This window comes from Corvus hawaiiensis, chromosome 15 (assembly GCF_020740725.1).
Source record: "Corvus hawaiiensis isolate bCorHaw1 chromosome 15, bCorHaw1.pri.cur, whole genome shotgun sequence".
Classification (NCBI taxonomy): domain Eukaryota; kingdom Metazoa; phylum Chordata; class Aves; order Passeriformes; family Corvidae; genus Corvus; species Corvus hawaiiensis.
Genome location: NC_063227.1, coordinates 17,490,707 through 17,517,065, shown reverse-complemented (window position 1 = coordinate 17,517,065; position 26,359 = coordinate 17,490,707). Strand labels below are relative to the sequence as shown.

The window sequence follows — 26,359 nt, the reverse complement described above, 5'->3', positions numbered from 1 at the left end:
TTTAGACCAAAAGCAGTGGACATTTATTCCTCGTTTGTGCAAGAGTGTCAAGATGCATTTGGGAATGGCTGGGACAGACCCTGTGGCCGGAGAGCCAGCGGCTCCAGCCTCTCCTGCCCGATGGCTTGGGTTACAATTCTACTAAGAGGAGATAAACTTGCAGACTCACCTACTGTCACACCAACGATGCTGGCAAATACACTTGTATACAAAGAAAAGTTTCAAACTACATTTTTTCACTAGATTCAAGTGAAGACTTTGTTCCAAAAAAAAAAAAAAAAAAAAAAAAAAAAAAAAAAAAAAAAAAAGACATATACAAGTACAATTTAAAACTGTATGAACATTTGCAAATGTTTAGTGCAAAGTAATTATGTAAAAGCTACATTTTATGAAAGTTTGTGCTGATGTGTTTGGTAGGTTTTTTTCTTTTTTTTACCCTTTTACATCCATTTTTTTAGTTACATAAGGTTTCACTTACCTACAGTACATATGCATTGTGTTAGGTCCCATGCAAGTGGGAGTAATACCATCAGGCTTTGTAAAATGTCACTCTGATTCTCATTTAGTAAACTGCTTATTTGGTTTAACAGTCAAGTTCCTGGCACACTACACATCCTGATTTCATCTAAGTGCTCAAGCTCCTGTTTGCCTCTTCAGGTGCCTTGTGTGATGCAAACCAAACTGCTTCACAACTTCAGCCCAAAAGGTTTTTTTTAGAGAAATCCACCGTTAGTTTAAGCCTGTAACAAACTGCCCTGAAAATTAAAAGCCTATTCACACAAAGTTATATGTAATGACTGTAGTAATCAGTTTATTACACAGATTAATTAATTCTTGAACGTACAAGCTCCAGGGGAGCAGTTGGGTCTTTAAATACACACAAGTTTTCTGTCATATGGATATTTTTTTTTTTTTTTTACCCTTACATCCAGAAAGACCTAAGCAGTTAAAAAACTTAAGAAAAAATAAGAGCTATTAGCTAGGTATTAACTGAGAAACCACATACAAACCAAAAAAAGTATGAAGGGAGGGAGAGAGTTGAAACAAATCAACATCACTTGATGCACTAATAGCTCCAATCCATTTAAATGATGACCGGTTAAACTTAGACCTTAAACACAGGATGTGGGTACAGTTTCTCATTGGTCATAACATTTACCTAAGGTGTAGGTCCTTCAGAATAAAATGAATACAGAAACAGCTTCAAGTTCTTCACCTTGCTTTTCATAACTGTTATGAGTTTAAAAGGATTCCACTTAAAATCCTTCATGGATCAGCAACACTGTCCCTAAAAAATCTGAAACCCACCAGAACTCTCCCCATTCCCATTCGATTTCCCAATTTAACTCATCAAGGAATGCTTTTAGGCTCACAAAGTTATGACTGAAGAACCAGCTTTTCACACACACACTTCTCTGCTAGGAGTCAATGTTGGTACGGGGAAATACAGTATTTCTAGTTTGTTGTTCCAAGTATGTACAACACGCAGCACTGCTGTATCAGGTAAACATGTGCACAGGGGAAGATGAGGCGTGGGCTCATAGAAAGCAGTCAAATGGAAATCAAAAGGACTTTCTCTTTCAGAGTTCCCCTATCTTTATTTGTAGAGGTTATCCAATAATTTCTTTAATTACATCGCATACTTCTGAGTCCATTCCCGAGCTATTCTGTTGTACCTGTATGTATAAAAAGAGGATTTACTTAACATGGCATCCACACAGTATTTCAGCTCCAGCACTCTAGTCTACACATGGCATGAAATCACTGTACTATTATCAGTTTGTAAAATTTAAGAGCAAAATTGAACATTAAGCAAACAGGGGAAACAAGAAAGCCCACAGTGCTTCATGGAAAAGAAATACCTGGTCATATTTACAACAGGAATACGAGATCTTTGTGACTGAAGGCACAAAACAGAGCTAGAACAGGGCTGAGGGGAAAGGATTTTCAGAAAGGCTTTATCTGTGCCTCCCCCAGCCCCATCTGCTGTGTCCCCAGGGCAACTGTTACTGTAGGGTTTCCCTTGGTCATTCTGGAAAATAGATTAACGTGTTCCCCCATCTCCTGCTTCCCTTCAAAGTTAAGCCCAGTACCTGCCATCAACTCATCTGCTAAACCCCAACAGCCTTATTTCTTCCTACACACTTTGCTATTTTGATGACTGTCAGGACACAATGATTTGTCCATCAGAATCTTTTTATTCTGAAAGCACGATATAATTCAATTTCCAAGAAATCTGTAGCTTTCGCACCCAAATACCCTCTACAGCCAGGGGGAAGCTCAGGATACTTGTGTAAAAAGAAGCAGTTGTGTGATTAACTGCACTGCTGAAAGCTTCTCTCTGAGAACAGAAGGCAAGTTGTTCATATTCTACAGAATTTGTAGAGTAAGACACAGCCTGAAGTTTCCTATAGTTACATACACCAAGTTGGTTTGGTGTTGGAATCTAGTCTGTAGAAAATGTTCCTCAGCTTAAACAATCTGACAATCCACTCATAACTAACTCTCTCCTTCACATTACTGCTCAGAGACTACCCAAGGAGCAAGTACTTCTGTTGAAACCCAAAACTTATTTCCCTATTTTTGGGAAAAATAGAAAGGAGTCCTGCACACTTGACACTGCAGATAATCACTGTTGATTGTGTCTCCAAGTATGCTGGTCTTGCAGCTCTCAAAACCAGGATACATAAACTTCTCTAACACTGCTCCTCAAGTATGCAGGAGAGAAAGCAAACCTGTGGACTATTTTCCCTTCCCTGATCACATCTGGAAGGGAACAGTGAGGTAGGAAGTGTTTACAACACCACTAAACTGTTAAAGTGCTTGTCAGCACTGAAGTTTCTCTGTACTTGCTTGAGAGTCTTCCTGCCCCACTTCTACACCACTGGTTCTTCCCTTGTGTTGTCAAGTGAAGGCAAAACAGGGAGTTTTTGTTATTTCTTCGTATGACTCCAGACCCAGAGCTGCCATGGAATATTCTCCCGTTGGAGTAACTTGCTCTCCCTCTGGTGGTTACATGGGATTAAAGCAGCTCAGACGGTGGCACTATATACATCCCAGGAAAAAAACCAAAAAAATCTCTGAAACGAACACAGTTAAGAGCTTTGGTTTGCCTTTTTTCACTCTCACTCTTTTCCAAGAAGCAGGTCCCCAGAGTTCCCCTTTCCTGTGTAAGTGTGGATTCTGCCCTGTCAAATTCCATGGGTTTTGGCTTCCATACTCACTTTTCTCTATCTGTTTTGTAGATCCGTGCAATCTCAGGCACTAAAGGATCATCTGGATTGGGATCACACAACAGAGAACAGATGGACAAAAGTACTAAGGAGAGAAAAGAGACACTGAATTAGTTCCAGGACAGCTGAGGACACCTGCACCAGTCAGCCTATGCACTTCCTTCCCCTCCAGCCAGTAGCATCAGCAGCATTTATTTAAGTTTGCCAAGGAGCACCAATCCCACATCATTCAGCTGAGTGATTTTGAAAAACCTCCTTTTACCAGTGAACTACACAACTTTTCATGACCACAGTATCACAGTGAGTAACCTCCTGGACAGGTGTATCCAGCAGCAGCCTTAAACTACAAGGCAGAAATGTTCTGCCTGAGCCCGGTACCTGAGAGTCCTCTGGGAAAACATCCTTTGCTTTTGCACCCAAAATTCAGCTGTTCCCTAAAGCAGACACCTCACTGTTGGATGACCTGGAGAAGCACTAAGCAAAAGTCAAACAACAGACAAGTCCAGCTGAGATGAAGGAAGCAAGGGCTGTTCACAGCTACTTAAGAATCACAGAATGGTTTGGGTTGGGAGGGACCTTAAAGCTCATCTTGTTCCAACCCCTGCCATGGCCAGGAGCACCTTCCACCTGCACAGGTTGCTCCAAGCCCCATCCAACCTGGCCTTGAAGATCTGTTTAAAAATAAGCCAGTCTTGCAGTGAATTGAGACTTAATTCCAAGCATACGGAGAGTTGGAATGGATTAAGTGTAGAACAGCATTCAAAATGACCCAAGCATGCCCAGCTCCTTGCACTGCTACCACCACAAACGCCTAGAACTGGAGTGTTTCACTGTAAATACATAGTGTATATACCCCAGCAGGCACAACCCACTCAGCAGAGTGACAACCCTCATCCATACAAGGAGCCAGGACACTGCTGCAAAGCCACAAATAGCACATGGACATTCCTACACTCACTGCAGAGAAGGCAGGAGAAGGCAGTAAGTTATAAGCAAAGCATATTGGGACAACACTACACCAGGCATGGCAGGGACATCTTGCCCCACTCCCAAAAATGCCAAACATTCCCTTCTCTCAGCCTGTTTGGATCAAACAGTGCAACTCCATATGTCCCTTCACCAATTGCAGCAAAGCAGTTGTCACAGTGCAGCCTCCAAGCAAGGTGCAGATGACAAGAGTGAGGAGTTTGAAGACACTAAACACAAATCTGGCTCCAATTTCCACCACTTGCAGGAGGCAGAGCTATCTATTCTAAAAGGAAACAGCATGCAGCCCATAAAACCAACAAAGGAGTTAAAATAGGTTAAAAGAGAGGCAACAAAACAGATCCCAGAATGGCTTGGGTTGGAAGACCCTTAGAAGCCCATCTCATTCCACCCCCTTGCCATGGGCAGGGACACCTTCCAATGTCCCAGGTTGCTCCAAGTCCCATCCAAACTGGCCTTGGACACTTCAAGGCTGGGGCAGCCACAGCTTCTCTGGGCAACCTGTGCCAGGGCCTCACCATCCTCCAGACAGAAGATGGAAACAGGTCTGATATTCAGGTTTTTTTTAAGTGGGACAGGAGTGAAAGCTTCCCTAGGTCTAAACTGAGCGAGTTGCTCAGTGTTGTGAGCACCAAGAACCCAAGAACAAAGCCACTTAGTTCAGTTTTCCCACCTGTTTCTGTAGACCCTTCACTAATGAATTATCAATTCCCAGTTCAAAGCTTCTAAAACAAGTTTGCTAATAAACTGGTCTTGGTTTAGGTGAACATATTTCTGGTTCTAGAAAAAGGAGCAACCTTTTCTCCCAGTTCTCCACAGTACACTTGTGAGAGTTAAGAGCTTAATGATTCTCCACCATCAACTGACACAGGGACCATTTACTGAGCTCCCTCTCAGGCACAGCTTCAGAGTGTGAAGGAGGCCTGCAGGAGGGTCCTGAACTGCTGTCCCTTAGCGAGGCACACAGCACATTTAGCACCTGTAGCAAAGATCCGGCACCAGTTCTTTTCCCCCACATAAATCAAGTAAAGCCCATGTTAGTTTTCAATGGGAACCTCTCTGCCACCTCACACCCAGTCAGCTCACACTGCTCCCCATCAGTGTCATTTCAAAGCAGCTGTTTCTCCAGCAATTTTCCTGTAGCTCATTTCTTTCTGTCTGTCAGACTCCACTGCTCTGGTCACTGAAGTTTCTTCAGCTGTAGGATGAGCAAGGCAGGTCCAATCTGTCCCCTGCCTTCACCAGAATGCAAAGGAAATCCAATCAAAGTTTTCTGGTCAACTGTTGTAACTATTCCCTCAAGTTTTATCTTATCACGGTCCTTTAACAACCCAAGGACTTCTCTGAACACAGTGGCTCAGCCTGCATCAGCAGAACCACGCTGCAGGTCTGTCCACTGTTCTCTACCCACCCTGACACCCCTTTTCCCAACACTCAGCAGCTCACTTTTCAGTATCACCCCAAAAATATTGAATAAAAATGGGCACAATCATTTAGCTTCAAGCTGCACTGCCACATTCAGCTGCTTTGATTTATTTTTCTAAGTCTTCATTATTCCAAACTATTCTCATTACACTCACTCTTACTGGTGACTTCACATTATTCCCTTTTTATCTGTACAGCCTCAGGAAAAAAAAAAAAAAGCATTTTTAACTAAACTGGTTTAATTTTAATATCCTGCTGAACCCAGCTATTGTCCAAAATCAATTCTGCAAGTTTCTCCTGAGGCTTTCCACTAGAACACTGCACATACACACGTTTTAGACCAACTAACACACAGAAAATCCCCTTGGAAAAGGCACCACCTCAAAGTTTCAAGCACAAGGGTAAAGAGGAAGCAACCCTTACAAATGTCAGCTGTGTATCAGAGAGCTTTGATTCATCAGAGTAACGAGTTAAACCAACACTGTGGAATAAGAGACTCAGCAAGCCACCTCCCTCTGCAATCAAGTTATTACTGCAGTGAATTCCACAGCAAAGCCTTGACATTCACTAGTCAAATGATTACAACATTAATACTAGACATAAAAAGAGAATTCTCAAAAAGTTTTGGAACCATAGAAACAGGCTGAATACTACACAAGGCAGGTAAGTGACACTTTACACCTAAACATCCTGCATGGCCACAGGCAAAGCATAATCAGCTGGGCAGTATCCCTTCAAGTCTCTCACTGGCACGGATGTACCGCAAGCGTGCACTCTGAACTCAAGTCTGGATTTTTCTCAGTAATAGCAAAATAAATTTTACTTGCCATTGACTCAAGGGATTCATCCCTTGAAATAACTCTGTACAGAACTATTTCTCATCTTATCACTCTCAGCTGTCAGAGTTGTCCAGTCTGCAGCAGAACACTAGGCAACTTAAACCACTGTCAGTTTAAAGCTCCTTTTCACTCGAAAATTGGTTTTGCTTTGTTTTATTTCACCAACCAGGCAGCCTACTGACCTCCAACCCTCCAACTACACTCCCCATCTATCTCTGCAGACAACAGATACAATTTACTCTTCAGTGTGCTTCCTGCTGCCATGGACTAGCACAGACCAAGTACTTCTCAACACCAAGGAGCTGGGAGAGCCAAACTCATCAAGCAGAAGGGCTGCTAACAAAGTGCTTCTAGAAAATGGGCTTAGCTTCCCCACAGAGCAATGATAGAAATGCATTCTCATCAGGCAGAATGAGCACTGAACACTTAAGACTGCTTGAGTCACATGCAAAATAAGGTCCACCAGTGTAACACTGCACAACTGGGATCCAAGTTCCACTGCAAGACTTTCCTTTACAAAGCACGTAACACTCTGAAATTCACGGGCACTCTTTCTCCAGGCAGCTCCTCTGTGCTGAAAATCATGACACTGACAGCTTGTCAACAAGCCCAGCTCCAGTTCTCCAGTGCACAACCCACCTTGGCAGCTGCTCTGCTGTGCTCTCACAGCACCAAGGTCAGCCCACCACCCTCAATGGGCAACTGCACCTTCCTGGTTCTGCCCCGCCTCAGACTGAGCGTGGGGGTAGATGCAAATTCCGTATGTAAATTCATGGTTGGGTTTTCTCTGCTATGAAGCAGCTCAGTCATTAGTCAGGACAATCCGTGATGTCAGCTCTCCACAGGTCCTTCCAGCACTAGCCAAATGAGCAGTGCAGAACACAATTTAAAGCCCATCTGGCTACTGGAACATCCAAATTTAGGAGGCATGTTAAAGCTCCTGGAACTCAGAGGTGAAGAGACTCTTAAAAGCAGCTGATCCTCATCTTCCAAAGCACAAACCCCAAATCATTCACTTTGTCTGCAAAGCCTGACTGGTCCAATATCCACCACTCCAGCCACCCCCTTGGCACAGGGTACCAACCACTACAGATCCTGCTGTTTAAGTATAGCTGGAATTCCAAACAAACTTGCTCCAGTAAAGCACTCATCCATGGGGCACTTCAGAGTAAGGAAAAGCAACTGAGCAGCAATGGAATCTCCAGCTGAGTTCACAGAAGGGAGATAAAAAGCACTTATTTTTCCAAGGTAATGAGCTACCCAGAAGAAGCAGCTGGTGTGTTCTGATCCAACTGCTGTTTGGTGCAGTTACTGCTCTCCATAGAGGAGCCAATTTAGAATCCATCTAGGAGTAAAGGTCCATCTATAAGCAGGCAGAGAGACTGCACCAACAAAATGTTTGTTACAGTACCAAGAAGGTGCTGAGATGGTTGCTCTGCATGCCAGACTGTCAGGACAGCAGGAAGACACTCAGCTCTCCATCCTGGCTGGAGTCACACAGGAGTATCAGGACCACCTGATACTGGAAAAGCCCGTGCAGTGACACAGAGCAGTTGGATAAAACAGGGAAGCATCAGTCCCTGGCCATCATGAGTTCACAGCAATGGCAGCAGCCCACCCCACCTGCTCTGTCCTGGGTGAATGACAAACACTGTGCTGGGGCTTTCCAAGGAAAGCGATTTGTCACCTCCTGGAGACCAGGCCATGGGCTCTGACAGACAGTGCTGTGCCTCTGCTCCAGCCCAGTTTCTGAGTGTAAATGTAACCATTTGTCAGCTCAGGTTTTAAGTGAGCCTGGTATGCTGGGAGACACCTCTGCCAGCAGAAATGGGAGCTTTGGACATGTAACACTACTGAGGAATTCTTAATTCCATTTCGAAGGGTTCATCCAGCTGTCCCTGCTTCTCACACCAGCAAGGGCTCCTTCACTGATCATCAGCCTGGCAGCTTCCACATCAAGGTCCACTGCTACTTTGATTCTAGTCCTCAAAACCTGCAAAAAACCTGACTACTGGAAGGAGCATTCTCCTACACAATCACTGTTTTTTGAGTTTCAGGCCCCAGACCCTTGAAGCTTGAGACATACAGTTGTCAAAGCTTTATCAGCACCAACAGATGTTAAGCTTGCAGCATTAAACACTCTGAAAACACCACTGACCAACAGGTTCATATACCTGGCTCCTGATTGTGAACAGGCAAGATGCATCCAAATAAATGAAAGCAACTCTGGACTCCGCCTGAGTTAAATCCTATTTCTTAACCACGACCCCATTTCCAACTCCTCCAGCTGTCTTCCCCAGCCTTACAGGAAGTGTACCTTTAAATCTCAGCAGTTTAAACTTCTGGCTTCAAAGCAACTTGCATTCCTGCTAAGTCAGTTCAACAATTTCCAGTGACAAAAGAAGAAAAGTTAAGTGTTGCCCAGTGTGTCACAGACTGGTTAAGGTTGGAAGGGATCTCTGGAAATCATCTTGTCTCAAGCAGAGCCACCTAAGACAGGTTGTCTCTGATAATGTCCAGAAGCTTTTGAGTATCTCCAAGGTGGGAAAGCCCACGGCCTCCCAAGGCAACCTGTGCTGGTGTTCAGCATCCTCACAGTAAAACTAAAACATGAAGTGTTTCCTGCTGTTCACAGAGACCCTCCTGTGCTTCAGCTTGTGCCCACTACCTCTTGTCCTGTCACTGGGCACCATTGAGAAGAGTCTGGCTCTGTCATCTCCACATCCTCCCTTCAAGTATTTTATAGACACTGAGAAGATCCCCCCTGAACCTCCTCTTCTCCAGGCTGAACAGTCCCAGCTCTCAGCCTGTCCTCCTCATAATGGGAGATGCTCCAGTCCCTCTCTGGCATTCACGGCCCTTCTCTGGGCTCTCCCCAGTACATCCATACCCTCCTTTCCTGGGGAGCCCACACTGGACACATGCTCCAGACACAGCTTCATCCGTGCCCAACAGAGGGAAAGGATCACAGCCCTGCTGGCACCACTCCTCCTCATACAGTCTTCTTTGGAGCAAGGGTAACTCCTGGGAAACTGCAAAAGTGGCTCCATTACAATTGTGAGAATTGAAATATAAAAATGGGCATTTTCCTCAGAATGCCCAACTCAGCACAGCTTGAGACTGACCCATGCTCTGTGACAAAGCCACCCCCAGTTATGTGGGTAAACTCTACAAAGAGCAAACGAAAAGCCAAGATGATGATCAGAAACCAACTTCCTGATTTTGAAACTGCACTGTGAGTGTCCAGTTCAATCTCTGGGTAGTATTACTTCCAGCAAGTCTTAGTGAAGTGATTCATGAAGAGCAGCATCACAGAAAATCCACGCTGCACCAGGCACGGAAGTCTGGACAGTGGGAGCTGAAGTCCTGCACGAATGAGGCTGAGGTTACTCACTGCCCCTCACCACACAGAGCCCTCCAGCACATTCACTCAGGCTCCATGATTCATTCATTACAAAACACGGGCAGAAGTGGGACAGGACAGCAAATCAGCCCAACCTTCACTGCAGAAGTGCTTTAGTTCAGGATTAACTCTTGCACAGACACTTGCCAAATTCAGGAGAAAGCATGTTCTTCCCCCCAAAATGGCTGAGAATAGCTGTAATAATGTTAAAAGACTTCATTCTCCTGTTTCAGGCAACAGGGATTCTTATTTATGCAGACTTGGAGATAATGTTTTTAATTTAAGCCTACGCATTCTGCTTAAGCCTTGGAGTTCAAATTACCCACCAAGGTGTGGTTAAGACTGTATTTTGAGATTATTTATTCTCCAGTATGTATTCTTGAGGGAACACTGAGTTCAGGATTACTAATATAAGCAAGTCAGCTGTTGTACTGAGACAGGCACTGCTGTTCTCCCAAGTTTTAGCTGTTTTAACAATTGTAGGAGGGACAGAACAAAACCCCAAAATGCCATCACCTCTATCATAGCCACAATCACTTTAGTAAGTTGCTTACAGACAGCTGGCTCCAGAGTCTGAGGTGCCAAGACCCCTACTTTTACCACTGAATTGGAATGATTAAGTAGCACTGACATGATTTTTCAGTCCTTCCACCAAAAAGTGGCACTTTCAACCCAAAGGAAGTTGGGTTGCAACTTCTGCACACCCCTTCCCCTCTCCCCTTGCAGGTTAAGGTGAAAAACATCTTCATGTACCACACGTTAACTGTGAGCATAACAGCAAGCTGCTGACAGTGCTGCCTCAGGAGGAAGCTGTGCATGGTAAGATCTTTCCTAGAAGGACTGTTTCTAGTCTTCCCAGATTTCTCCATCAGTAGGAAATACATTTTTTTTATAGCTGTGCCCCAAGTTATCTGCTTACAGATTTTAAATTCAAACAGCTTGCTCCCAGTAGCATCCAATTTAAAGGGTGGCACAATTTAAGAAATACCCTAAGAAATCTACACTACAAATAATAAACCGCTGCTTTGGAAGGGATGTGAGCTTACTGCTGAATGTTGTAAGTCTTGTTACTCACCCTAAATTACCTAATCCAACAATTTTTCCCACTAACACAACATTCATTCTTTGATAAGGCTGATCGGTTACTAGAAAGCTGAAACATCCTTGAAGTCTGTCACGACACATTCTAATCTGACTGAACACAAGATTTCAACCCTGAAAGATTCAAGTTGCCTTTGTGGACTTCATTTTCATTTGTTCAAGATGGGAACACTTCCCCTAAATATCAGCTCTTTGCTTCTGAAGTTGAGGTCTGCTTTCTGACAGGACATCCCTGTGATTCTGAGGAAAGTATTCCCAGTTCATATAAAGTCGCCTCTAAGAATTTGCTTTGTTGCTCTAATTCCTTCAGTAAATGTAGCCCAAGGGAACCAGGACAAGGTTTTCTCCCAGGTTAGAGCCGTGGGGATGTTGTGCTGTGTGCAGCACAGTGTGGGCATTCAGGTGAACTGGTCAGCAATGAGAGAAGTGATCAGCACTACAGAGCCCCCTAAACCCAGGAGGGAGAGGGGCACTGGAAGGGGCAAAGTGGCACAGAACAGCCACTCTGATGCCATGGCTTACTCCAGCTGAGTCACAAGGATACAGTTTGAAAAGGGTAAGAAAAAAGGAGTTCAAAGCAGAACACACAAGGAGACTGAGATGTAAGAGCATACTGCAATTGTATTTGGGCAGTAAAATTAACACTAGAAAGTATTTTCTGAGTGATTAAAGCTGACAGCCACTAATAGGCAGTTCACTGCCACCCTGGAGCAGCCTCTTAAATTCTTGCCCCATCTTTTCCCAATTGTCCTAATTCCAGTCTATCTTCTGGTATTTTCAATCATGCTATCACCCCACCACCCATATGGGTCACTTCAGACTCCCTAAAACAATACAGCACTTTCTCCAGTTAAGCAGCAATTAAATCAAACCAGAACAGACATCAGTGTTTGGGGCTAGCCTGGTGCTTCTAAGAGCAGCCAGTACTGACTGAGCACTTGCAAGGAAACTGCAGCAACCTGACAATCATTTTTTCTTCACTGATACCATTTATTCAGTTCTTTCAAGGCTTTGAGCCTTGCTCACAAGCAGATTCACTTCTAACAAGAGACAAGGAGATACTGTTTTGCCTTTCCATCTGCTTCTACAAATGCCTTTAGCTGGACAGGGAAGGTGGGAACTTCTGTGGGTTCAGGGAAAGGCAGACAGTGATGATGTCCAAGGGATGTACCAGGAATCACCTGTCTGAACCAGAAAGTGCCTGGGAATATCACATGTACTTGGAGAGAAGGACAGGCAACAGGAGAGCCTCAGAGCAGGGACACTGTGAAGGACAATGTAATCAATGTGACAACTGCAGCATTTGATTACAAGGACAGTGTGAAGATAGAGAATAGAAGGGTCAAGACATGATCACGCACAGGACAGACTCCAAATATTCCTAAACAGCTGTGGCTAGACCTACAAACGTGATCCACAGTTTGTAAATCTACAGTTTCAATAGCCAAAAAAATTACAACCTGGGTCTTCTTTCAAGGTGTTTAAAGCCTCCTATTTACATTAAATATGAATATTGTTTTACCAGGCAAAGGCTATATTCCAGTGCCCCACAAGCTAACAGTTCACAGGGACCAAGATGATACTAGCTAATTATTTTATATTGTTCAAGCTAGGTAAGTTTTAAACCATGTTTCAGTAGTCCACACCATTGGAAGTTCTGTTAAAAAATTATCAACATGGAGTTTTGATGCTCCCTTGAAAGAGAGATTCTTTTTAACATGCCAAAGAATTAAAAACTTCACCGTTCTTTAAAAGCCACAGCTGCTCCCTTACATATTTTACTCTGGGTGTATTTTGAACATTAAAGTCTTCTATTGTCACACACTAGGTTTAATTCTATATGTACTTTTAGTTAAAATGTTCTGAGGTGAGGTGGTAGGAGTATGTACTCAGTGTAGTAAGACTTATCTGATCCACTGGCAAAGCTGATGTCTCCCTATGGCCACAGGGAAGCTGGATGTCCCAAGCATCCCGTGCTCAGGAATTGGCTGCAAGCTCCATGCAGAGTCACAGGACAGAAGCAGTGACCACAGAAATGGTGGAATCCAGAAGGAATGCAGCAGTTTTTACATCCCAAATCAGTACTTCATTTTAGCAGTGTAAAATGAAATAAGTATTGGAGGTACCTTTTGAAATAGTTAGTGCTGGGGACCACTGTGATCGTAGAATATCAAGACAAATGCTGCCATTACTGTTAATATTTGGATGATAGATTCTTGTTGTAAATGCAACCTGCAGAAGAAGGAAAATTTCAGTGTAGGTTCATAAATATACATAACACGACACAGTAACAGATTTACGGCAGAAGCCACTCACCTTAGGTGGTTTGAAGGGATAATCTGTTGGGAAGTGAATTGTCAAGAAAAATACTCCACCTTGATAGGGACTGTCGTTCTGTTAATGAAAAGGAATCATTGCAGCTTGAGGAGTTACTACAAGACCACCAGTCATAAAAAGCCATGAACATCAATTCTCTCATACTTACTGGTCCCATTATTGTAGCTTGCCAATGGAACACTGAAAGAGAGAGAGATTTACTTCAGTTTGGAGAAGCTCAAGTAATGATCTACTTTCTTCCAGACAAAGCAGCACAGAAAAGTCTATTTTAAAAACAAAGCCTTCTGAAAGGCCGCAGGGAAGCGAGCCAAGGAATTAAAGAGAGACAGAGTGAAGCACTCAGCACTCCATAGTCACTTGGTCCTTGCTCCAGGACTGCTGTGGTACGACACATGTGCCCTGCAAAAAATCCCATTGCAATAAAAATCCACACAGTTCCAGGCAACTTTTCAGACTCAAAATTGTGAGTTTAAACTTTGTAGTTTCTAATGAATCAGCACCCATGATCGCCCTCTTCAAGCCAGCTACAGCAAAGGTCTAGCATGAACTCACACCTGCTCTCCTGCTCAGACCCGTGACACACAGACAGGAAGCCCAAGCTCTGTGTAAACCACACGTACAGAGGTGACCTAAACCAGTGGTGTCCTCACAGTGTGAAAGCCTAATCTCCAGAGAGGCCTCAAGATTTCACTGAAGCAGCAGAAAGAAATGTCTTAAGAGAATGGAGGAATGACAGTCAGCTCCATACTTGGAACAGGATGTGTCAGGACACACTTCAGGTTAGACGGACAGAAGTTAATCCGCATTTGTCTGCATCTGCCCCAGAGAACTTTCACCTGGTAATACAGAGGATTTGTGAAGAATGTTGCTGTGCTGGAAAGGAAAACAGTCAAAGCTGATAGTCTGTAGGAGGCACATTGGGGAGTTCTCAGGGTTCCTGTGTCTCCACAGGCTCCTGTGCAAAGAGCACCAGCCTAGGAAATTATTTGTGAGTTAAGACCATGGAAGCTTCCCTTAGGATGGATGTCACCTACACAGCACCTTCAGAGCTGGGGAGCTGTAGATGACTCCAATTGTTTCAAGTGAAGTATTCAGGACAAGAGATGAAGCCACCTGGAAGTGACTGTGCTTCACTGGCACCTGGTGTCCACAGCCGTCAGGATTACCTGGGCCAAAAGCAGGAATGGTACTACCTGTTCTCATCTAGCACAAGCAGTTTTTAATTACACATGGTACAGGCATTACAGCTCAGAATGATCTCATACAAGGAAGGAGGAAAAAAGCAGAGTGGGAGCAGCCCTGCAAGGCCAGGGGAGAAGAGTGTTGGGTTGGAACACATTTGTTTTAATCTACTCCTACATTTCTACAGGAATGTGTAACTTTCTATACACTTCAGCACTGAAGAATAGCTCAGAAATGATTCAGAAAGATCTTAGCAGCTCATTTTTTCCTTTTAGAAAGGATACCTGAACTTAGAGCTCTCAGCTCTAACAGAGATGGAGGATTTCCCTACTTAAATATCCCCTCTCTCAGGGGCCTGGCTTTGAGAAACACTACATCCAATGCAGAATTAGGAAACCAAGACAGCAGCTCCCATGTAGCATTCACCCATCTTCAAGGGGTTCAGACAGTTTCCCAGGAGCTCCCTGTCACCTGCAGCAGGACAGGGAGAAACCTGGAGGAGAGGACAAAGGGGCAGCAGAAATCCCACAGGAGATTGTAGCCAATCACAACAAAACCAGTAAAAAAATCTCACAAGCACCAGTAGGTGCTGATGAGATTCACTGTGATTGCTCTGTAGAGGCACCACTAAAAAGAGAACCTCAAATAACCAACTATTCCCTTAAACCCAACAAAACCCCAGAAATAAAAACATATCCACAGGCAATCTCAACTTTTTGAAAGCTAGAAGGGAGTTTTGTGTTTCCCCCCACTCAACTCCCACCCCAGACTTAGATGCTTGTTCAACCTAAGCTTTAAATCCTCACAACATCCAGAACAAGTCTGGTGAACATCGAGATGGATTTGTCATGCAGAGCTTGTTCCAATTGATTCTTTCCTTTGAAATCAGCCATACAGAGGTATTTACAAAGGCAGGGGGCTGTTGGCTTTCAGCAGGTAAGCACAGGTACATGTTTGGAAAGGGCTAAGTCACTGGAAGCACACCAATGTCATCCAGTCCCAAGCACATTTCCAAAACACAGGCGTGAGGTGGGTGGAAGAAAAGCTAAAACTGCACTGCCAAGAAAATCCCATTCCTACAAGTTCACAAGGCAGGAATAGCTCTTTACTTTCCAAGGTTTATGAACTACAGGGATGAGAAGCTTATAGCTGGGCACAGTTTGTATCAGCTGGGAATAGCCACAGGACAGCACTCTGCAAGCACAGCGTGTCCTGAACTCAGGGAAATGTCGCTCTGACAAGGCAGCTGTGGCAGACCTGGAGCATGGAGACCTGGAAGAAGGCACCTTTCTGTTGCTGCCACTGCTATCCACTTACACACATCCAAATTGTGGCTCTCAAGAACAAAAGTCTTTCATTAGAAGTCTTTCAGACCAGGAGAACTGAAGAGTACTTTAAAGCTTTCTGTACTCAGTAGTAACTTTCCATTCTCAGCCTTCACCAACTTTTGTTACCACCTCCTCTGCCAGACAATCGTTATCACCTTTGAGAAGGCTTTGGAAAACACAAAGTAGTTTATCACGGCACAAATCACACTTGCTAATTTAAGGGAATAAAAGCCTCTGACTGGCTCTCCCTTTTAGTAATTTCTTGTCTATGAAACTACAAACCTCTTTGAAATACTATTTGGGAAGCAGAAATAGGTTGTGAAGTGACTAGAAGCTTGACCCTACTGCTAAACACTCTCAAAACCAAGCTGTGCTTCCACTCATTAGAAAGCACTGCTGAACAGGAACATTCCCACTAATTTCAGTATTTTCACCCTCAGGTTTCAAGTGCTTTTTTAAAATGCAGCCCTACATTTCTACAGGAATGTGTAACTTTCTATACACATCAGCACTGCTGAGTAACTCAGAAAGTAATTACTGAATTACTCTGAGTAATTCAGAAATATCTTGGCAGCTGATTTTTCCCTTTTAGAAAGGATACCTGAGTGTAGAGCTCTCAGCACAGGGAAGGAGGGTTTCCCTACTTCACTCTCCCCTCTCTCAGGAGCCTAGATGCTTTGCTGACATCACTTGTCAGACCACACTGCACAGCAAATTCAGTGTGTGCTGTTTAGGGGGCATTGCAGTCACAGCTTCCAAGGGTTCTCAAAGAGCCTTTTCCACGTTGGAGCTGCTACAGGAAAATGTGAGCACAGAACAGAGTAACAACTCCAAATCACAGCCCAGGGGAACAGACTTGCACGGGAAGGCCAAGAAGATTGTCTGAGGCTGTCCCTTACACAGGGCCTGGCAGGCACACTGATTTGAGTGCAGTTTTCAGACACCATGTATAGTTTAGATATTTGAGTTCAGAAGGCTGTGGGCAGCTGCTTGCTGGTTTGACCACAGAGGTTTTCTAACACCATCCCCTGTGAGAATTCCAGAACAGTTAATTTAGAAGGTGCAATTTAAGATGTGCATTGAGTTGCCCAATCAATAGAGTAGGCATAATACCATTGATACACAAGGAAGGTGTTAGAGATACAGACAAGCAGCAAATTTAAGATCAGGATGTGGAGTATTATGTAGTACTCTAAAAGAAACAGAGGGATTCTCCTTGCTGAGGAACTGGACATCCCACTTCAGAAGGAAAAAGGAAAACATGGGAGAGGGCAGGTGCTTGCTGAGAGCAGATACTTACTGTCATCCCCGACAGGCCCTGCTGAACACTGTGCTGGAGGATCACGTGCCAGGTCGTTCAACTCCTAAAAAACAGGAAGAGTTTGTTTCACTTTATTTCAAAAACAACCATGTCATTGCTCAAAGGCTGCTAGGGGCACTCTGGCAGCACCACAGAACTAATAGCCAGGACTCTGGAAAGTAAAGTTGCATCTTAAACCCAGGAGACACATTTGGCACAGGCCTCAGTGACCTGTCCGGGCTCCAGAGCCCTGAATCACAGCAATCCTCACGTCACAGGGGTTGTCAGGTCTGCCTTCACTGGTCCCAAGCATTACCAAAGTATTGTATCTTCCACCAGCCTCGGGTCACTGAGAGATAACATGGCCTCAATCCAACAACTCTCAGTATCAGCCTTATTTTATTCGCTCAACTGTAAGAGTTCCCAGGCTGATCCAGCTACGGTGATCCAGTTTATCACCTCCACAGCTCCCATCACCTGTGGCTGTTTCACCTCCACATGTGCACATCAGAGACCACAGGCAGAATGGAAACAGAAGGCCTTCCTTACCTATAGACCTCATTGAAACCCCCCACTTTTCAGGGGCTGTGTCAGTCAAATTTTCCTCTGAAGAAATCCTATTATGAGTCTGAACAGGGTGAGTAACTCACAATACACCTGAACTATACCAAGCTTCAATCTGAAGCAAAATTTTGGCACAGTTCAGAGAGCTACTGTTAGCAGTAACTCACATCAGCCATTTGCTCAGGAAGTGGCTATTTAGTGGGAAGTGCAAACAGAGTAAAACTTAGAAGTCAAACTTTACCTGCTCCATTTCTGGCTCAGTCACTGACCTGCTTTGCATGATGGGCCCAAACATATTACTATTTTTCTCTGTGAACTCAGTCTAGAAAGCTGAATACACACCAGATAAGGATTACAGCTATTATCTAGTGCTCAGGAAACATTCCCATGCTGTCCCTGGTCCATTGTGTGTTCAGCTTTTCACCTCCCAGAACAGACCAAACTGGAATCTCCATACCAGGCTTTTGGCAGACAAAACATTTAAGTACAATGATTAAGACAAGCTGATTGCAGGAATGGAAGAAATTTGTCATGTAATGGCCTTTTGTTATTTACAGGCAGTGATTAAGCTCTTGAACAGATGATCTCTGGGAGTTCCAGCTTCTACTTCCCAGGAACTGGGAGGCCACCACTAACCAAACCCACAACACACGAATGCTGCCTCACATCCAACAGGTAAATCTCTGGGTTTCCCCCTCTGGATACAGTGCCCCAGAAAGCTTCACAGGCTCTGACACACACACAAGTTTGGGTTTTGCCCTCAGCAGCTTCCAGCTTCTAGAGAGCCCAGCTGGAAGCCTCCTTGATTTGACACCACACTAAAGAAGCTTTTCTAGTGCTCCTGCTGGGCTTTTTCCACTTGGTGTTCAGCATGGACTCGAACAGGAGCAGACACTGAGCATGCAGCACCTGCTGAAGAGCATTCTCCCTCCTTGGAGATAGAGAGAGCATGTCCTCTGAAGGCACAAAGTCCTTTGGAGTTGCTTCAGCATCAGCAAGCCCAGAGACACCCTGAACCATCAGGGCAGCACAGGAACATAGAGACACCTACACACAGACTTCTTCAGGGTCAGTCTAGTCATGGCTACAAAGAATGAAGTGAGTCTACACATGCACAGATTCCCAAGAACAGACATGAAAACTTAAAAATAGCAATATATCTACTCTTTCTAAAGGTGTATGGAGTAAAGCTCACTTCCAAACAGTATTGGACTCTGATTTTCTGGAAAGACTTTTTAATGCTATCATATTCAAAACCCCAAACACACTTTACTAAAATAAAATTCCTTACCACTTCTCATCCCATTTTATGCATCAATACTACGCATACACAAGACTCAGAAGGTACAACTGTAAAAATCCATGTTTTCCATGCAGGAGCACAATCTACATGGATTATATTTACAAGCACACAACATGCACCTTCCCTGCTATAAAAGGGAAATAGTTACAAACATGAGCTTAGGCACATATTCTACCAGTTAGGAGAACACACAGCTCCAGATCTGCCCTGACATTCCCCCTACATCCTGCTACCCAAATGCACCAACCACTTCACCAAACTGGATATAACAGAAGGACCACAAGGTAAGTCCCCAACAGACACGGAGGCACCAGTGAAGCTCAGGTAGTAGCAGCAGCTTCTCATCAAAATACCATTTCACTCTCTACATCTTTAGTTCTGGGGAGATTTCTGAATTTTCTGAAGCCCTGGGTATTATCTCAGTAGAAAGTGATGACATACAACAACCACTTGTACCACTTGTCTCAGTGACAAGGTGGGATTTCAGGTTCTGCTCTGTAAATTCAGAGTGAAACATCACAGATTAAAAGGTCTGTGTAAAAAAAAGTGTGTAAGTTCCTTGTGCTTGAAAAGGTATTGCACCAATTCAAGCCCCTGCAGCACAAAACTTCCCAAATTTTGTAGAACAGCTTGGAGAACAAGTTCAACTCCTCCCCTTCACCCCCCAAGACCTCTCTGGAGTGCAAGCACCAGCTGCCTCTGCCTACAGGAGAGGCAAACGCACCCCTGGATTTCCTGGCAGGGCATGGATGAGCCCTTTAACACGCCATGCCATTCCCTTCCAGCTGCTCTAAGACTTCCACTACTCACTTGTCACACCTGCAGAGCCAAGTTTAGGAACAGGAAAGGAGCAGCACATGGCTGCATCTACCAGGTAAACACAGAGAGGAACACACCCACGGCTGCTGCACAGAGCTCAGCACCTGTCCCAGAGGTTACTCTGCCTTTTACAGCTCCCGTGCAGTTCCCGAGGTATCGCAAGCCTGACACCAGACCCAGCGAGGTCTTGGCTTCCAGGTGTTGTTGTTGAGGGATTCTGAGAACCAGCTGGTTTCTGTAACTTGGAACAAATGACTCCAGAGTTCCCATAAAACTGGAACTTGTAACACATGCACGATTCAGTTACAGTTGGGTATCACCTACAAACCTGAATGTATTGGATCCCAAGTTGCAAGGCCCACTGTTTTTCCCCTGTGATCCAGGAAGTCTTGCTGGTCCATGATCAAGCCTGACCTTGACCAAACTCATATTAAGCCAAAACCTGAAGAAAGCCACAGCAGTTTCCACTCCAGACAGTTTTTGATCCTTAAGCACATGCAGATTTTGCTTCAGGAATTTACAAGCAGCCTTTAGACCAAGTTCCAGTTTGAGTTACTCAGCTCCCAGGGCTGCCTCACCCTGAGCTGGCTTTCCAGCTGAAGGTATCTTACAGAATTTAAAGTTTCTGCCATCTCCCCTACAGCAAAATACCCCTGGGGCTGGGCCCACTGCTGTGGATCCTACCATTAACCTGACGCATCTCACAACTCTTAATGAGTCCCTTAGCAAAAATGAGGAAGTGGAAGCACAGCACAAGGTTCAAGGTGTCCTGCCTAAAGGCCAAGTTGAAGGAAACGACTGCCATTAAATCCACAAAGGAGATACTCTAAAAGCTACAAAAATCTCACAAGAAACTGACATTTAGGCTCCAAAACCCAATATAATTGTACTCTTAAGTTCCCAACAAACCAATCCCTACTCAGGGGTTCCAGGAAAGCATTTTAAGGAAGATGGAATGTGCTTATACCACAGATCCCCCAGCTGTGGTTCCCAAGTCATGAAAGGCATCAGCTGCCAGCAAGGCCTTGAGGCTCACAGGTAAACCAGTGCCACCAGCCTTGCTCAACCCCACGCTACCCTCATGCCTGCCCTCCTCCTGTTCTGCTTCCCAGGAGCTGGTACATTGCTTTTAATACATACCTTAACCCAGGCATCCACAAACTGCACAAGAAGCTTTCAAAGAACTATCACACACAAATGGTTTAAGTCTCATAAGTTTAACCCTGCATATGTTTCAAGTTATAATTATCAACTCCGAAGACTTTTGTTAATGAAGTTCCAATTTACTCCTCTAGACAACAAATCCCTCCCCAGTCTAACACACACCTAGTAGAACCTGCTCTGGCCAAAAGGTAAGACTAGTTTTAAGGATTAGGTTAATGCTAACACAGCCTTCAGTAAGAATAACCAACATAACTGCCAACATCAAGAAGCCAATCAGGCAAGTAAAAAGCCAGCACACTTTAACAGTCAGCTCCAGCAATTTTACTAAGCCTTGGTACACAGCAGAGCTCCTCAAATCCACTCCAACACACTATATGGATCCCTCTATATTATCCAAAGTCCTCTTAGCTTGAACTCCATGGGCTTTCCACCCTGCTCCGGTTTGAGCTGCTTTCACACTGTACTTTACTGAGAAACCACATTAGTGTGATTATAAACCTAACTTCTGCCTCAGGTTGCTGCTGTAAGTGAAATAAGCTTTTCATCTGCCTTTAGCAAGTTTACTTGCTTGAAGCCCCTGAGCCCTTCAGCAACAGGCAGTGTAGGGAGATGTTACAAAATCCTGACTTATGTAACCAAAAAGGAACTTGTAGCCACTTAGCCACGAATTGTTCCCAGCTCCCAACAGAGTAAAGCCAAGCAATAGGGAATGAGGGCCAAAGTCGAATTGATCACACCCTGCCTCACCTCAGGACCGGGCACAGAGGAGCTGCCAGCTCCCTGTGCAGGGCCAACAGGACAGGAGAGTGGGAAGAGCCTGTGCACCTTCCCTGGACCAGCAGCATCTCCCTGCCAGGTGCCAGAGCCTGCATCCAGCAGGCATTTCCCTCAGCTCTGCTCTCTGCTTGCCCAGCAGCACTGGGCACAAGGCAGTGTCACACACGTGCACCAAGGTCAGACTAGCAATTCCCTACAGTGTCCATAAGTGCTCTCCCATCCACAGGACTCTCGTTCCAGAGTACCTGCCACTCTAATGCTGTCACCACAATTAACAGAAGCATTTTAATCCTTTCCTTTTGACAAAAACTGCTTTTGCAATGCTTGAAGTCACTAAGATCCTCCAACTCTGACTCCTCACAAGACTCTGCAAAAGTCAGAAGGCAAGAGAGCAGCACGAGAAGTCATGAAACACAGCAATAACCAAGGCACATGCTATAAACAAGCTCTGATGTAACTGTCACCTTTCCTTTTTACATTTTTTTTTTTCAAAGTCTGAACAGGAAGAAGACCAAAGCAATGTGTAACTTCCTCCTGGTGTAGAGTCTGAGTATCAAAACACCTCTCTAGCTAACAGAAGCTGCAGCAGCATTCTCTGTACACAAGCTCTCCAACACAGATGGGCTGCGCTGGCAGCTCCACGCACACAGCGAGAGGCCCAGCGGAAGAACCCAGTTGCTCCCACTGGCTGCGGTACAGAACTGGCAGCACAGAAATAACACCAGGTCTGCTCAGCACAGGTAGCACAACGACAACTCTGACCACCAGCGCTGGTCTGCACCATTGCCCTCACACATCCCACCCCCAGGCACTGCTCCTTTTGGCAGAAGTGATGCCTAAGCATCTCTGGAGCTCAGGCAGCTCTGGACTCCAGGACTACAGCAAGCACTACCACCCTCTTCCACAGCTAAACAGGAACAGCGCTATGGAATTCAGAATTCAGTTACCTGGTTTTGGGGCCTATGCATTACAAGCAGTAGTAATCCCCAATTCCTCTGCTACAGAAAGTGTTTTACTTGAGCAGGGCTCAAGCACAGCTGCTGCTTTCCCCTCCCCCTCACCCGCTGATCACACAGGGGAACCCGTGAAAGACAATGAGCTAACCTTTTCCTCACTCTCCCATTCAAAGAACTCCAAACGGTGCCCTAGTTATCCAGTTAAAGGTATTGCATTCCCTAAAGATAAGCAACACAGATGGGGATGTGGCTGAATCCAAAGGGTTTCAGCTTAAACCTTAAAATGGAAGGCATTCACTCTGGCCCTCCTGTATATCCCTCCCATCCCACCCTTGGATTGCTTCACACTGCTTATCTTATAAAATACATTCAGGATAAAACAGATCATTTTTACATATATATAAAAATACCAATTCAATTGCTGTACTTCAGTGTTACCCACAAGGACTCTGCCTGGCAGTATTGCTTACACCCCAAGCACTTCTCACAAGAAAACACTTCAAGTTTCAGACCCATGATCCAATAAAAGCACCTAAACAAGAATTTGGAGCTGCACTGCCCGAAATATTGTGGTGAGTAACACAGGCAGCAATCTGAGAGCAGGTCTCACCCAGCCTGAGCTCTTTTGGAGCATCTGCTTAGCGAACAGCTGCTGCTGTGTGCACACATTACCCCAGCTCGAGCAACTGTGCCACCAGTGCCACACTGGGACGGACCCTGCAGGTTTCTGTGCTGCCTCACACGCCGGCAACAACACTACTGGCTCACTGCTTGTTCTGCCCCTCTCGCAGCCCAGCCGAGTTCAACATACAAGAGGCCATTTCAGGTAACACTGTATCAAACCTTCACTCTTGGGATTTTTTCCTTTCCAAGTTCTCAGCCCTGTGTTATCCGAGGACACAAAAATTTTGACAAAAACCTCACAGAAAGCCTTCGGAGTTCAGTAAAAACCCAAACTGCCAAGAGCAAGAGCCAGTGGCCAGACTGAGCCCTGCACACTGATATACCATGACTGATAACACCCTTAAAAAAAAGCCAAAGCAGCAGTTTTCTCTCCCATCGTGTCTCTGTGCTCGAGCCCACTGGGATTATTCCTACTCAATCCACATTCTGCAGGCTTCTGCTCCTGACACAAGCTGCAGCAGCAAAGGTCAGAAACTGGCTGTCTCCTCGTTATCCTGACAGGGACGGCCACTGCACACTCCCAGAGACCAGAACAGCCCTGAGATGATGATAGGAGCGCTCTCCACGGGGTTTAAAATAGCCGGAGCATAAACAGCCAGCCATGATTACTGAAGCAGTTACACTGAGACACCCACAGCAACTCACTCAGAGCGCTCCTTCCAGCCTGTAGCTTCACTCCCATCCAACTTTCAAAGCAGCTGGGCTGCTACAACAGGCAGATTTACTTCCCTCCCCATACGTTGTTCTGTGGAAATGCTGCCTCCAGCCCCATCACCTTCCTCTACTCCACAGCCACCACGTTCACTCCACTGAAACTCTCGGCGCTTTGCAGAGCTCACACAAAACTGCTTTGGTGATGCTCTCGCTACTTCCCAAGGCTTTGAAGACTCTCAACCCTACACAGTCCCCATTATCTCTCAGGAGTCTTTATTTTTGAAAAGCAGCATGAAGAGTCAGTCCATAAGCATCCAACATTAACAAAGACTCCACACATCCAGCTTTTCTCCTGTTACAAACCAGCCTGGAAACACAAGTGCTCTCAGAGTGTTGACTCCTGACCCTCAGCACGCACTGAACTACAACCAAGCAGCTTTCCTGAGTTATCTGACACAAGATTCAGCCTCTCCACGACAGCCCTGCACTGCCTGTGTGTGCCCCCCAGAGCCATATTTACCCTATTCAACATCCACTGCTGTGTCTCTCAGGTCTACCAACCCACTGTCAAGGAGCAAGAGCTCATCCAAAGCACCTGTGAGCCCACAAACACTGGAAAAGTCCTCAAAATGCCCCAAGGACCACTAAAATAAGGGACAGAACACTGCAGAGAAGCAAGACTCAGCTGCAACACAACTTCCTTATGTAACTCACTACCGGATCTGCAGCTGGAAAATCCAACAGTCTAAAATCATACTCCAAATACCTCCCTTCCCAGTGCTACCTATTCCACAAGCATAAGTAAGGCTTCAAACTCTCTTCCATCTTCTTCTCCACCTGAGCTTAACCTCATCAGTAGGACACATGAAGCTTCACAAAGCCTGCAAGGTAACCTACAACCAAAGCAGAGATGTTAACACAGACCCAACACTACAAACGAAACCAAAGAGGGCTACAGAGTGAGCTGTGAGGTAGTGGGCTTACAGGTAGTTCTAGATAAAAAATAATGTACATAGTGATCAAGAGGAAAAACACTATGGGAGGGATGTTTCCTACACCTGAACCTTGTACAGATTCCAAACTGACAGCTATACATTTTGCAGGGAAAAGGATACAAATTCCCTGCCTGAGTCACCAAGGTAATACAAGTGGACTTCAATTACCATCGAGGATTTTTTTCCTGATAAAAGACACTGATGATCAAGCAAACACTGCCCTAAGACGACAGTGGACTGGGCAGCAGTGTTTTTCCAAAACGCCAGGACGTGGAGCACGGCACAGCTCCCGCTCCAGGAGAAGGGAAGCTCGTAGCCTTCCGTACAAGCCTGCGGGATGACTCAGGCTGTAGAACAGCGCTAGCTCCATTAAAAGAGCAAACCACACTACAGTGTGACAGGTTTACTGCGCTCAGCTGCCCGTCACCGCGATCCTTGTCGCTGCTGGGGGAGGCAGAAGAGCCCTTGGACACGGAGCTCCGAGACGAGCCACGCCGGAACTTCCAGCGCGGGCCACGCTCCGCTCCTCGGGGCGCCTTCCCCCGGCCGGGCCGAGCCCCCGCGGAGCCGCAGCAGCTGCCGGGGCCGCCGCCACCCCCGGCCCGGCCCCGCCACCGGCGCCCCCTCGCGGCCCCGGCCCGGCCCCGGGGGCCACGTTGCTCCAGAGGGGCCCGGCCGCGGTGCAGCCCCGCGGGCAGGCCCGGCCTGGCCCCCCTCGAACAAAGCGGCCGCGGCCCCGGAAGCGGCCCCTGCGCTGCCGCCCGGCCCGAGCCCCGGGGGATGGGGGGGGGGGGGTGGGGGGGGTAACCCGGGCGGGCCCGGCCCGGCCTGCCCGCCCCCCCCCCACTGCAGGCCCGGGGCCGTGCCGGGTTATGTAAGGAGAGCGGGCCGGGGGGAGCGGGGCCGTGCGGGGCCGGGCCGGTTCGGCCCTTACCTTGTGGATTCTCTTCAGCGCCATTGTGTGCGCGAGGCGGCGGCAGGAGGGGCGCGGGCGGAGGGAGGGGGCGGCCCGCGGGACTATTTGCGAGGGGAGGGGGGGAGGAGGAGGAGCGCGGAGGTGGCGGCTGCGCGGGGAGGGGACGGGGAGGGACGAAGCGCGCGGAGGGGCGGGAGGGGACCGGGGCCCCCCGGGGCGGCGGGGCCGGGGCCTGGCCGGTGTCGGGCGGTGGCGGCCGCGGGCTCAGCGCTGCCGCAGCTCCTCCGCTCCCTCCGCCGCCGCCGCCGCTTTATGCGCTACCTCCGCGCCGCCCGCAGCGGATCACTCCGCCACGCCGCCGCCGCTGCCCCCGGGCACCACTCCGGTTCCCG

At 46.2% G+C, this 26,359-nt stretch overlaps 1 protein-coding gene across 1 annotated transcript; it reads right to left on the bottom strand.

The window, feature by feature from the left end:
* Positions 1-26,096, bottom strand: UBE2D2 (ubiquitin conjugating enzyme E2 D2). The gene is made up of 7 exons (XM_048319798.1): positions 25,986-26,096; positions 17,136-17,199; positions 13,474-13,505; positions 13,305-13,382; positions 13,115-13,220; positions 3,225-3,318; positions 1-1,676 (listed from the first exon to the last, which is right to left on the bottom strand). The coding sequence occupies exons 1-7, from the start codon at positions 26,007-26,009 to the stop codon at positions 1,631-1,633; spliced, it is 444 nt and encodes a 147-aa protein (XP_048175755.1). The 5' UTR covers positions 26,010-26,096; the 3' UTR covers positions 1-1,630.
* Positions 26,097-26,359: the final 263 nt, after the last annotated feature.